At 42.4% G+C, this 14,607-nt stretch overlaps 1 protein-coding gene across 1 annotated transcript; it reads left to right on the top strand.

The window, feature by feature from the left end:
- Positions 1–491: 491 nt before the first annotated feature.
- Positions 492–12,196, top strand: cmtm7 (CKLF-like MARVEL transmembrane domain containing 7). The gene is made up of 5 exons (XM_061718598.1): positions 492–698; positions 3,869–4,045; positions 6,469–6,567; positions 6,654–6,732; positions 10,796–12,196. Exons 1-5 carry the CDS (start codon positions 588–590, stop codon positions 10,807–10,809), a joined length of 480 nt encoding a protein of 159 aa, XP_061574582.1. The 5' UTR covers positions 492–587; the 3' UTR covers positions 10,810–12,196.
- The last annotated feature ends 2,411 nt before the right edge of the window (positions 12,197–14,607 follow it).

The following is a 14,607-nucleotide window of genomic DNA, read 5'->3' as shown; positions in this document are numbered from 1 at the left end:
GGAGAATGAACGTCAGTTTCTTTCAGAAACTTTTGTCAGTTTCTATTATTACTACTACTATTATTACAGCTATTATTATTATTTATTATTATTATTATTATTATTATTATTATTATTATTATTTTGTGTAGCCTCATGATACTTAATTTGTTCTTTTTGTATATTCTATTATGTTAAAAGGGCAAGATCATCTTTCTGCTTCAAGTCCAGACCTTTTCCGTCAAAATAATCACCAAGTTGACCAAAGAAAAACCTGTAAATGTTTATCTTGCTTATTGATTTTTATGCTTATACTGTAATTGACCGAAATAAAGATTAACTAACTAACTAACTAATAAAAACTAACATGATAGCTGAAAAGACTAAACTAAAACTAGAACTGCTAGAGTCTGACAACAACAACACCACATCCAACATCACTGCATAAAACGTCCCGGGCTTTTATTGTGAAGTCGGTCCCGGAAGTGCATGCTGCAGCGGCTGCAGCTTGTTTTCCTGCAGCAGCAGCAGCAGCTCCGGGTGGAGGTTCAGTCTCCGCTGCTCCACCTTCTCTCTCCTCCCGCAGCACTTTCTCCTCCACCGCCTCCATGTCCCACACCGTGATCAGCGGCCAGACCTCCACCCGCTCCCCCGGGGACGGAGTCCTCAACCCGGGCTACGTGAGGACCATCCCCGGCCTGCTGAAGCTGGGACAGCTGGTGAGAACCGGGGGGGACCGGGGGGGGCGGGGGTGGGTGGGGCCCCGCCCTGGGCCCGCCGAGGCCCGGGGGCCGCCCTGGGGCTGGGGGGCCGCATTTACTAATACATTTATAATAAACATTAGTAATAAACGTCCAAAATGGAATAACTTGAATAAACGTCCAAAATGGAATAACTTTATTTCATTTATTAATAAACGTCCAAAATGGAATAACTTTGTCATTTCATTTAGGAATAAACGTCCAAAATGGAATAACTTTATTTCATTTAGTAATAAACGTCCAAAATGGAATAACTTTGTCATTTCATTTTGTAATAAGATGGAAATGTGGACATTTTTAAACTAAAAACTCATTTCTTTGGTCTGGCTTTTATGTAGCATCAAATTCTATAGTTTTATTCTGTTTAACATTTTTTTAGAGGTATTTGTTTTATTTATTTATCTATTTCTTGTAATGTTTTTATTATTGTTATAGTTTATTGTTGTGGACTGATTATTTTTTAGCCCTAATTCTTAAACTTTTATCATTATTTCATTTGAATTAACTTAATTGGTCTCCCAGTTTTTATTTTTGTTTTTTTTTATGCTTATTTTTCAGTCAAAATGTTAAGCACTTTGTATTTCATGTACCTGGATGAAAGGTGCTATAAAATAACATTTGATTGATAATAAAGCCGCATTTTGTAATAAACTACCCCAACGCATTTTGTAATAAATTTCGCCGCGTTATGTAATAAGTTATTACATTTTGAGAAGATTATTACAAAATGCAATTGCAACTTTTTTTATTCTCTAGAAAATGTAATAACATGGTGCATTATGTAATAACAATTCTAAAGCAGAGTTTATTTGTTTGTTATTGGCCTATATAATTCCAAACTTCAAATAGGCAACTAAAGTTATATTTGGAGTTTTATACATAGATTTATTGGGCTACATAGCTCTTAGGGAAATTGCATAAAAAACAACAAAAGTCACTCTTGTATAAATTCATTGTTAAACAAACAACAATAATAGGTTTTATTACATAATGCACCATGTTATTACATTTCCTAGAAAATAAAAAGTGCATTTTATAATAATCTTCTCAAAATGCAATAACTTATTACATAATGAGGCAAAATTTATTACAAAATGAAATGAAAAAGTTATTACATTTTGGACCTTTATTACAAAATGCACCGTTATTGCAAAATGCAGCTCAACAGGGTTTCAGTGACTTCCAGGGGGTTAATCTGCATCACGCATCAGTATTGATCCGTATTGATCAGTATTGATCAGTATTGATCGGTATTAATCGGTATTGATCGTGTTAGAAAGGCAGAGAAACAGAAAAGTATTGATTTTTATGAACAAGAATTTTCTATCCTGACGTAGTTCTGTGAGACCAGGGCCCCTGTTCGCCCTCCGGGGCCCCCCGGGGCCCCCCCCGGCCCCCCCCAGGGACTCAAAACTTTGCACATAACTATAAAAAAGAGATGCAAAAAACAATAAATGTCAAAAACTGGAAGAAAAAAACCCAAATCACCTCAAATTATTCTAAAAAATAAAAATAAACAAAGCACACAAAGAAAACAACGAAATAAACAATATTAACTCAAAACTTTGCAAATAACTTTAAAAAAGAGATGCAAAAAAACAATAAAAACACAAATAACACAAAAAATTAAGAAAAAAAACACCAAAGTCACAAGAAGCGAATTTAAAAAAAATTCCCAAAGCTATTCCCAAAAAAACGGCCAAAAAACCCATTCAAAGTGGATGGGAAAAAGTAAAAAAAGTCACCTAACTTTCTCATACTTGCACGTAGAACTGTCATTCAAACTTCAAAACGGAGGAAAACTTCTCTTCTCTCTCCAAACCTGAAACAGTTTCTTCCTAGGATGTACACTTTTCAAGATATGAGCACTCAAGCGAGGACTGGAAATCACTTTTTTTGTCAAATCTAGAGTGGGGGTGTCGGTTGCTAGAGTGGGAGAAACAGTAAAACAATAACCTGAATTTGTATTTGTAACTCGATCAATACTGATCAATACTGATGCGTGATGCAGATTAACCCCTCCGGGGCCCCCTGGCCCCCCCGGGGCCTCCCCAGTCCTGATCCTCTTGTGTGTGTTTAATAATGTGTTTTTGTCCCGTGTCTCTTTGTCTCCTCTCTCGCTCTCGGTGGTGAATTATTGTCCTTTTTAGGAGTCTGGTTGTGTTTTGTGGTCGGTGAAGTTTCTGTGGTTGTTTTTATGTTTTTATATCTCATCTACATGGTGTTTTTACTAATCTAGTGCGTGTATATTCATTTAATGCCCATTTCTGGTCTTCTGCATTTGTTTTCAGCATTTTTGCGTAGTTAAACCTCGTGATAGTTTGTTAAACGTGTGTTTTCATTTCCTCTTCCGTCGTTTCTCTTTTTAGGTCTTTCTTTTTTTAAATTCACATTTCTTCTTGTGACTTTGTTTTTTTTTTCTTACATATTTGTGTTATTTGTGTTTTTATTGTTTTTTTGCATCTCTTTTTAAAGCTTTTTGCAAAGTTTTGAGTTAATATCGTGGTAATTTTTGTATTTTTATTTTTTAGAATAATTCTGGGTGATTTTGGGTTTTTTTCTTCCAGTTTTTGACACTTATAGTTTTTTTGCATCTCTTTTTTATAGTTATTTGCAAAGTTTTGAATTAATATGGTTTTTTTATTGGTAATTTTTCAGTTTTGTCTATTTTTATTTTTGAGAATAATTTGGGGTGATTTTGGTGTTTTTTCTTCCAGTTTCTGACATTTATTGATTTTTTGCATCTCTTTTTTTATAGTTGTTTGGAAGAAAAAAAACACCAAAATCACCCAAAATTATTCTAAAAAAAAAAAAAAAAGATATTAACTCAAAACTTGCAGTTTTTGCCATTTTTGTCTTTTCATTTGCGTCTCTTATCTTACTCTTATTTTATTTGGTCATCTTGTGTCTTTTTTAATGTGTTTTTGTGAAGGGGGGCCCTGGGGGGCCGGGGCTGGGGGGCCCGGAGGCCCGGGGGGGGACCTTCAGAATCGTTAATAACAGAAATAATTTGAGCTCCTTCAGGCAGCGAGCAGGAGCTTCCTGGTGTGATGATGTCACTTCCTGCTGTGATGACGTCACTCCCTGCTGTGATGACATCACCACCTCTCTCTCTCCCCCCCTCGTAGCTCGCCCTGCTCGTGGCCTTCCTGTGCGTGCGCTGCGCCCGTGGGTGGCCCAGCTGGGCGGCGTTCCAGTTTTTCGAGGTGGTTCTGCTCTGGTTCTTCGTGGCGTTCCTCGTCTTCCTGCTCATGCATCTGTTCCGGCTGCAGGAGCGGATGCGCTGCATCAACTGGCCGCTCACGGTGAGTCCAGACGGAGACTGGTTTCCACCGGCCGGACCGGTGTTTTCTCAACCACCCATTTATAAGCTGTAGGGACTACATGCACTACAGGTAAATCAGGGACTAGTGCACTACAGGTAAATCAGGGACTACATGCACTACAGGTAAATCAGGGACTAGTGCACTACAGGTAAATCAGGGACTACATGCACTACAGGTAAATCAGGGACTAGTGCACTACAGGTAAATCAGGGACTACATGCACTACAGGTAAATCAGGGACTACATGCACTGCAGGTAAATCAGGGACTAGTGCACTACAGGTAAATCAGGGACTATAATCACTACAGGTAAATCAGGGACTACGTGCACTACAGGTAAATCAGGGACTATAATCACTACAGGTAAATCAGGGACTATATTCACTACAGGTAAATCAGGGACTAGTGCACTACAGGTAAATCAGGGACTACATGCACTACAGGTAAATCAGGGACTACATGCACTACAGGTAAATCAGGGACTACATGCACTACAGGTAAATCAGGGACTACATGCACTACAGGTAAATCAGGGACTACATGCACTACAGGTAAATCAGGGACTACATGCACTACAGGTAAATCAGGGACTACATGCACTACAGGTAAATCAGGGACTAGTGCACTACAGGTAAATCAGGGACTAGTGCACTACAGGTAAATCAGGGACTAGTGCACTACAGGTAAATCAGGGACTACATGCACTACAGGTAAATCAGGGACTACATGCACTACAGGTAAATCAGGGACTACATGCACTACAGGTAAATCAGGGACTACATGCACTACAGGTAAATCAGGGACTACATTCACTACAGGTAAATCAGGGACTAGTTCACTATAGGTAAATCGGGGACTACATGCACTACAGGTAAATCAGGGACTAGTGCACTACAGGTAAATCAGGGACTACATGCACTACAGGTAAATCAGGGACTAGTGCACTACAGGTAAATCAGGGACTACATGCACTACAGGTAAATCAGGGACTATATTCACTACAGGTAAATCAGGGACTACATGCACTACAGGTAAATCAGGGACTAGTGCACTACAGGTAAATCAGGGACTAGTGCACTACAGGTAAATCAGAGACTAGTGCACTACAGGTAAATCAGGGACTAGTGCACTACAGGTAAATCAGGGACTACATGCACTACAGGTAGATCAGGGACTAGTGCACTACAGGTAAATCAGAGACTAGTGCACTACAGGTAAATCAGGGACTAGTGCACTACAGGTAAATCAGGGACTACATGCACTACAGGTAAATCAGGGACTACATGCACTACAGGTAAATCAGGGACTACATGCACTACAGGTAAATCAGGGACTAGTGCACTACAGGTAAATCAGGGACTATATTCACTACAGGTAAATCAGGGACTAGTTTACTACAGGTAAATCAGGGACTAGTGCACTACAGGTAAATCAGGGAGTAGTGCACTACAGGTAAATCAGGGACTAGTGCACTACAGGTAAATCAGGGACTACATGCACTACAGGTAAATCAGGGACTACATGCACTACAGGTAAATCAGGGACTACATTCACTACAGGTAAATCAGGGACTACATGCACTACAGGTAAATCAGGGACTAGTGCACTACAGGTAAATCAGGGACTACATGCACTACAGGTAAATCAGGGACTACATTCACTACAGGTAAATCAGGGACTACATGCACTACAGGTAAATCAGGGACTATATTCACTACAGGTAAATGAGGGACTAGTGCACTACAGGTAAATCAGGGACTACATGCACTACAGGTAAATCAGGGACTACATGCACTACAGGTAAATCAGGGACTATATTCACTACAGGTAAATGAGGGACTAGTGCACTACAGGTAAATCAGGGACTACATGCACTACAGGTAAATCAGGGACTACATGCACTACAGGTAGATCAGGGACTACATGCACTACAGGTAAATCAGGGACTACATGCACTACAGGTAAATCAGGGACTACATGCACTACAGGTAAATCAGGGACTAGTGCACTACAGGTAAATCAGGGACTACATGCACTACAGGTAAATCAGGGACTACATGCACTACAGGTAAATCAGGGACTACATGCACTACAGGTAAATCAGGGACTAGTGCACTACAGGTAGATCAGGAACTACATGCACTACAGGTAAATCAGGGACTAGTGCACTACAGGTAAGCTAAGCTAGGCTATGCTAAGCTAAGCTGTGATGGATTTTGTATACGAGGCAGCAGTTTTTGAAAATTACAGGATTTTTCCAGCTCAGCCCACGTCTAACTCGGCCAATAAAGCTGATTCTGATCCAGACCTGCAGGTCCTCTACAGACCACCGGGGTCTGGTCTGGTTCTGGTCTGGTCTGGTCTGGTTCTGGTCTGGTTCTGACCCGGTCTCTGTCGTTGCAGGAGTTCTTCCACTACTCCGTCGGGGCCGTCCTCGTCTTCATCGCCTCCATCGTGGCCGCGGCCAAGAGCGGCGGAGTGTCGGCGCTGATCGTGGCATCGGTGGGTGAGCCGGGTCACGTGACCTCGGGGGGTCCGGTTCTGGTCCGGTTCTGGTCTCACCTGGTTCTGTGTCTGTTTGTTTGCAGGTTTTCGGGTTCATCGCCACGTTCTTGATGGCCGTGAATCTCTGGACGTCCTACAGCCTGGCCTGTGGACCCCAGAACGGTACGTAGACCCCCAGAACCAGAACCAGGTCCAGACCGGTACGTACCTTACTGGACGCCTAACCCTGGATTCACACTGAAAACTGCAGGGGGCGGGGCTTCAAGCTGTACTGCAGAACTGGAGAGAACAGTGTATATAGTCTACACATATCTATATAAAGCTGCAGGTGGAAGCAGCAGCGGGATGACCAGAGGGGGGTGGGGGACCGCAGGCAGGTGGAAGCAGCAGTGGGATGCATTGAGGGTTCTTGCTTCGGGAATCCCGGTCTGTGATTGGACGCTGCCTCGGCGTCGCTGCTGCTCATTTGCATAAAGTTTGTTGTGGTGGAAGCTCTGGATGAAGGAGTGACGGTAAAGGGAGAGTAGCTCTGGATGAAGGAGTGACGGTATTGAGGAGCCGTGTGTGTAATTGTTTGGTATCCAGAGCTTTGAACTTGTGGACTGCAGACTCGTTGGTTCTGTGTCTGCAGACAGGAATGTCATGAATGTGGTCCGAGCTAACGGGGGGTTTGATTGACAGGAAATGAGCGACTCCCAACAATCAGCTCCCTGTTCTGACCAGAGCAGCTCCGAGTGGCGGTCATGTGACCCGGGTCATGTGACCTGAGACATCATTCATTTTTTTAGAGGCGCCTTTCAGGTCACCCAAGGTTGCCTTACAAGTGACACAAACACACATTATGGAACTGGTTTATGGACAGCACGGTGGTCTTTAATTGTTGGCTTGGGAGATTCTTGGTTGTAGAGAGAAGCAGCTCGACCTGCTATTCGTTTAGCCGGGATTTCATCTGTAACCAGGAACCCAAGTCAGGTAAGGTATATATATATATATATATATATATATATATATATGTCAGACCTGCGTTTAAAGGAGGACTCAGATGCCGACCGAGATCGGTAACGACAGGTTTTTATTTAGATGTTCTTGGATCTCTCAAGACAGGGTGACAAACAAACAGGCTACGAAAAACTAGACGTCACCAAAAGGCGCGGTGACAAAACCCAGAAGAAAGAAACGAAACTAAAAATAACTCCAACCAGAGGAGAAACGCCACACTGATCTAAATACTTATATAAATATCAAAATCAAATACTCAAAAACGAAGCTGACAAGAGTAAAAAACTAAGCTACACTAGTCAGGACTATAAAGGAACAAAAGGCGCTCCAAAAGGGAGGAAACAAGAAAGGGAATCAAAACTACTTCTTATGTCTAACCAGAAACGTTATCAGAAAACAAGGTCACTCACTCTTCTTCAGAGGGATTACAAAAACATAGAAATACAAACTTGACAAGGGGGCGAAGCTTCTTGGTCAAGGCTGTGACGGCTGGATGTACTCGCTAGGACCAGATACTCTGGCAACAAGACAGACTTGTTTATTTAGCATTTAGCAAAGACTAAATACCCATGAGGAGGAGACGCAGGTGGAAACAATCAGGGAATCAGGGGAGACATCAGGCTGGTGACTAGGAATGGGTGATATTTTACCGTTCACGATATACCGTCCAAAACATTCCCCACGGTAAGAATTTGTCATCTCGCGGTAAAAATGATAAAAAGAAAGAAAGAAAGAAAGAAAGAAAGAAAGAAAGAAAGATATGAGCCTGAAAGAAAGAAAGAAAGAAAGAAAGAAAGAAAGAAAGAAAGAAAGAAAGAAAGAAAGAAAGAAAGAAAGAAAGAAAGAAAGAAAGAAAGAAAGAAAGAAGTATAAATTCCCGTTTATACGTTTTTGTGTAACAAACATGTTGATCTGAGTTATTCCAGTTTTGCAGTACAGGTGTAACTCATTTAATTGGTTTTTATTAATTCAATTTAATTGGTGTAGTTTAGTATTTAGTATCTTTTAGAGCAGTGTTTTGGCTCCAAAGACTGAATGTGGTGATAGATTTATAGTTACAAAGGTGGAGTTGAATTGGTATTTTTTTTATTGTCATTTTTATCATTTTCGGGATAAATGCCAGAAATGATCGTGTGATACATTTTTTAGTCCATACCGCCCATCCATACTGGTGACACAGGAGGAGGGGCAAGTGGCTGCGGTGTGTGGTATATAACAGTGTGGGCTTTCTAACAAATACAAAAGCAGAAATACAATACAAAAAGCAGCAACAGACAGCAGAAACAAAGTCAATAGACCAATGAATAGAACAAACTGGTGGAGGGTAGAGCACAGTGTCCAGTTAGAGTTTGAACTGGTGGGTTTTAAGTTGGGTTTTGAATGATATGATGGAGTCTGTCTGTTTTAGTGGTAGTGGACTGGTAGTGAACTGGTAGTGGACTGGTGGACTGGGGGTGATGCCAGCATGCAGCTCCTGAAGCTCCGGCCTGCAAACATACACAAAAGAGAAAAAGGGGGCCAGCACAAGAAACTATAAGAATGAAGACGATATCTGAATTTAGAAGCAAAACATTTCCGGACATGCAGTCCGTGATGTCCCTAAGACATGCCTGAAGTTTAACTAACGGTTCTGTTTCATCCGGCTTCATAGACAAATAGAGCTGCGTATCGTCAGCATAGCAATGAAAGTGTTTGCCGTGATTCTGGATTAGATGACGATGGTGGAGCAGGAGAGGGTTGTGACTTGGTGAGGGGGATTTGGAGCCGATGAGACGAGCCTCGGTTTTAATGCCGTTGAGTTTGAGAACATTTCTGCTCATCCAGGTATTGATGGTTGGGAAGTAGGGCGACTACTAACGACTATTTTAATAGTCGACTAGTCACCGACTATTGAAACGATTAGTCGACTAATTGAATAATTAGTAATTTATTCTTAAATTTAGTATGAGGTTGCTTTAATTATGTGGCAAATGATAATAAAGACGAGAAAGATGGGCACATATTTTATTCAACTTCTTCGGACTGCATGCATTGAATTTAAAATACTTTTGTCAGGCACAGTCAGGCATAACGTTAAAGCTCTCTTTTAAAGCCAAAATAGGCTTAATGTCTTACCAAGGCAAGTCCGTTTCGTTCAACACTCCGACGTGCTTTCTCTTCAAATGCTCGTTATTACCGACGAGGTCCGGTAATAAGCAAGCTCTGCTTTGCAAACCTTGCAAGTCATCTTTTTATTCTCCGTATCAAGGCTAAAAGGCTCCCAAACTTTTGAAGTTTTATTACGCGCAGCTGCTGCACAGGACGCCGTCATTTTTGTTTTGCCCGCTACCGCTCAGCAGAGACGCTATCGTGCATGCGCGACTCTCGGCAGAGATTGTATTGAAGTGAGACGCCTCACTCCGTTGGAAAAACACGTCTGGCGACAATTGTCGACAATGGAATTCATTGTGGACAATTTTGATTGATCGATATTTCTCGACAACGTCAACGAATCGTTGCAGCCCGGGGACCGGGACCACAGGCCAGAACGCAGCTCCCGAGGCTCCAGCCTGCAAACATGCACAAAAGAGAAAAAAGGGGGGCCGGCACAAGAAACTACAGGAACGATGGACAAAAACGATAGCTATGAGATATTTATAATGAATAAAAATGGTAATGGAGAAGAGAAGCAGGGAAGAGGAGAGGAGAAGAAGGGTGAGAGTAACCGCCCAGCGGATCATGTCGGTCCCCCCTGCAGCATAAGCCTATAGCAGCATATCTACCACCAAGCTATATTTGAGACTAACTATTATAGTCTTGTTCTATAGCTGCAACTATGACTACTGACTCTGACACACTAGAGTTTACACTACCTAGAGATTTACCAACACCAGCTAGAGGTTTACTAAACACTAACTATAGGCTTTACTAAACAGAAAGGTTTTAAGTTTAGTTTTAAAGGTGGAGGTGGTGTCAGCCTCCTTAACCCAGATTGGAAGTTGGTTCCATAGTAATGGTGCCTGATAGCAGAACGCCCGCCCTCCAAATCTACATTTAGATACTCTAGGAACTACGAGTAAACCTGCACTCTGAGAGCGGAGAGCTCTGCCAGGAACATAAGGCACTATCAGGTCTTGTAAATACTGCGGAGCTAAGCCATTTTGGGCTTTATATACACATACACATATACATCGGTTCTGCTTCTGTCTCCTCTCATTTACCCATCAGGCCTTTCTGTCCCCAACAGGTGCAACGGTGTAGAGCGAGGCGCTTGGGGACCCGTGGGGACCCGTGGTGACCCGTGGGGACCCGTGGTGACCGTGGTGACCCATGGTGACCCATGGTGACCCGTGGTGACCCGTGGTGACCCTGGGGACCCGCGGTGACCCGTGGGGACCCGTGGGGATCCGCGGTGACCCGTGGTGACCCGTGGTGACCCTGGGGACCCGCGGTGACCCGTGGTGACCCGTGGTGACCCTTGGGGATCCTTGGTGACCCGTGGGGACCCGATGACCCGGCGCCGGATGGCTGCGTGGGAGTTTGCTGCGTCCTGGTCAGTCTGCTGCCTAGCAACCACCCGGATCCTGGAAGCTGATTGGATTAGAGCCGCGGGGCCCGGGAAAGGAGGGCGGCTGAGACCGGAACCCGGACCCCTGGTACCCGGACCCCTGGACCACCGGGGGGGGGGGACACGGCAGGACTGCAGTTCTTCTTCTGTTTACTTTCTAACTTCTCCGTCACAAGTTAAAGGTGCTTTGTGTCAAATCTGAGTCATCGGTGAAAACCGTCGTCACGGAAACCGGGTGCAGCGTCACCTGCGTTCCCGCCGCCAAGAGACTTTTATCAGCCTTTTATCAGGTGTTAGCTTTTCCACCCCCCTCTTCCTCGCGTGCCATAAATGAACCCGACTAACTTCCTGTCGGACGTTGCGGGTCTGAACTTCGCCGTTCATTTACTTCATTTTCATTATTTTTTATTGTTATTTTTTTATTGTTATTTTAGCGCACGGATGTATGAAAGTTTTTTGAAAGTCGTGTTTTCTACGGCTTTAGTCCGAGGTCGACTATATTTATCTGTTTGTCAGAAAACCCACGGATGAACCGTGACTTTATCTGCCTTGAAATGATCACGTAAACAAACCGGCGGCCATTTTTTATCCAGAAGTAGCTGAACGTTATTAAACTCGGCTCTTCTTGGCTGTGATTAAAGGCAGGGTAGGAATGTGGGGTTTGTTGACGAAGAGAAGAATATAAACGACCTGGACCGGAACTAGACGGGTTTCACTGATGCCGGGACCGTTAGCGTCGCGGTTCAGGACCGGCTCCGGCCCGCCGGATCAGCGCTAGCCAACATACCGCCCAGTTCCGCGGCGGGAGACTCTCCCTGGTGCTTTTACCACGACTTCTTTCAATCGGACGCCTCGATTAACTCGGAAATTCAATTACCGCATTGGCCCGAATATAAGACGACCCTGAATATAAGACACCCCCTTTTTTTCAAGAATACAGTTTGAAAAAAAGACTTTTTGAACACCAAATTCAACTTTTTATACAGTACATCTGAAGCAAATGATTATAACAATATAATGGAGAGAAAGTTTTGCATCATAACTTTTCCTGAGCTGCCGATTCACCTGCCGATCTTCCACCCACTTTTCTCCAGATTGTTTCTCCATTTTCTGTTATCTCTTTTTTCTTCTATTTATTTCTCTTTTCTTTCTTACTGCTATTTTAATTTTTCTTCTTCGTGACAGGAGTTCGCTTTTACGGAAGAGAATTTTTTTTTCCATTATGCACTTCGAGAAAAAAATCGAAATTTATTTTAACTTTATATTTGAAATTTCGACTTTATTCCCGAAATTTCGACTTCATTCCCGAAATTTCGACTTTATTCTTGAAATTGTACTTCAACATTAATCTCGACATTTCGACTTTTTTCTCAAAATTGCATTTCAACATTAATCTTGATATTTCAACTTTTTTCTCAAAATAGTATTTCAACATTAATTCCGATGTTTCGACTTTCTTCTCGACATTTCGAATTTTTATTTATCGCTTTATCTGGCGCCATCTAGCGGTGTGATGGGTATAACGTCTAGACCCCGAATGTAAGACGACGCCCACTTTTCCAGTCTTATTTCAATGCAAAAAACACTGTCTTATATTCGGGCCAATGCGGTATTTACTGGAAAAGCACACTTTTAACCGTTTTAAAGGACGGTGGGGAAAAAGAGGAGAGCTGAAGTCGTTTTTCCTCGAGAGGAGAATTTACCAAAAAAACGGCCAAAATCCGACTGCTGTGAATATCTGCACAGATTAATGACCTTCACGCACATTAATGTTCACCATGCATGAGTTTATAGATTGTATCATATAACGGGAATGTGCACGAGTTTAAAACGTCACGCTTATGCATGGTTCAGCAAACATCTTCAGTGTTTACATTTAAAAACATACTAATGGACTAATAAAACACGTCTGTGTGAAGGAGAACAGTGAATGTTTAAGGTGGAATGGTAACTAAGACCTTCGTGGACAGTTTTATTTGGAAAATGTGCATCTGAGTTTGAAAATGACCTAAAAAAGTTTACAGTCCAGAGAAATATATTTGTTACACCAGCTAAATGAAAGCACAGATGAATGAAAATGGAAAAAAACTACAGGCACCTGAAGTACTCGACGTTTACAACATGGCCGCCGTTTACAACATGGCCGCCGTTTACAGCAAGACTGTCTGTTGAAGCACAAGTTTCAGAGAGAAACTCTTAATTAATTAATCTGTGCTTCGGTTCGGTGGCTGGAAACACTTTATTAATCTGTGCTGATGATCTCTGGCAGGATCCTGCGTAACCACGGCAACGGGCTCGTTGCTCGACGGCGTTCGTCTCATAGTTCTACAAACATTCTCAGGGACTGATCCTTTAAGTTCATCTTAATACAACCTGGACAGAGAAAAAGATTATTAAAACTTTAATTTGCTGAAACGGTTGTTTTAGTTTAAGGATACATGACTTTGAAGCCGGCCAGCGTTTCCACGTGGACGACATCCGGGCTACAAGCGAGTTTCCCTCAGGGTTACAAGCGGGTTTCCGTCTGGGTTACAAGCGGGTTTCCCTCAGGGTTACAAACGGGTTTCCGTCTGCGTTACAAGCGGGTTTCCATCTGCGTTACAAACGGGTTTCCGTCTTGGTTACAAGCGGGTTTCCGTCTGGGTTACAAGCAGGTTTCGATTTGGGTTACAAGCGGGTTTCCGTCTGTGTTACAAGCGGGTTTCCGTCTGTGTTACAAGCGGGTTTCGATTTGGGTTACAAGCGGGTTTCCGTCTGGTTTACAAACAGGTTTCCATCCGGGCTACAAGCGGGTTTCCGTCTGGGTTACAAGCGGGTTTCCGTCTGGGTTACAAGCGGGTTTCCGTCTGGGTTACAAACGGGTTTCCATATGCGTTACAAGCGGGTTTCCGTCTGGGTTACAAACGAGTTTCACAACTGAGGCTTGTATGAAGCCCATTTTTAACCGAGACTAGCCTTGTGGAAATGCTGGCCGGGCCAAGTATTTATTGTTTACACTTAGCCAAAAGCTAACTAACAGTCGGGTTCAAAACTAGTTCAAAACTAGTTTAACCCGACTGGAAAGTTAAGCTTTAAACCAGAAATGATCTCATGAACAAACTTTCAGTCTCGCAGTTTCGCTAACACACTAACAATTAAGCTAACCAGCTAACGCTAGCTTTTTCTTTCTTAAGAGGAAGAAAAAAGCTAATATGTTTTTAACATATAAGCTGTCTTTTTTATGGTTTTATTTTTTCGATTTCTACAAAAGTTGCTCTGCAGTGCAGGTTTAGTGTTTTGTTGTGGATAATTTCACAGTAATTTAAAATATGTGAAATATTTGCTAAAATGGAAAATATTCCAATCAAGAATTAACTAAATAAATGTTGTATTTTTATTTAATTTTCATTTTAAATGTAGCCTGAAGCTAACACTGTTTAAGTCAGGAATCGTCTCAAGAAGAAACTTTCGTTTTCAGTTTTTTAAATTTTTTATTTTTTTACTGTCTTCTC

Source organism: Cololabis saira, chromosome 3, assembly GCF_033807715.1.
Source record: "Cololabis saira isolate AMF1-May2022 chromosome 3, fColSai1.1, whole genome shotgun sequence".
Taxonomy (NCBI): domain Eukaryota; kingdom Metazoa; phylum Chordata; class Actinopteri; order Beloniformes; family Belonidae; genus Cololabis; species Cololabis saira.
This window is presented reverse-complemented; position numbering and strand designations above follow the sequence as displayed.

Coding starts and splice junctions, on each gene's coding strand:
- cmtm7 (XM_061718598.1), top strand. CDS start 588: ATGTCCCACACCGTGATCAGCGGCCAGACCTCCACCCGCTCCCCCGGG. Junction 699..3,868: donor TGCTGAAGCTGGGACAGCTG/GTGAGAACCGGG, acceptor CCCCCCTCGTAG/CTCGCCCTGCTCGTGGCCTT. Junction 4,046..6,468: donor GCATCAACTGGCCGCTCACG/GTGAGTCCAGAC, acceptor CTGTCGTTGCAG/GAGTTCTTCCACTACTCCGT.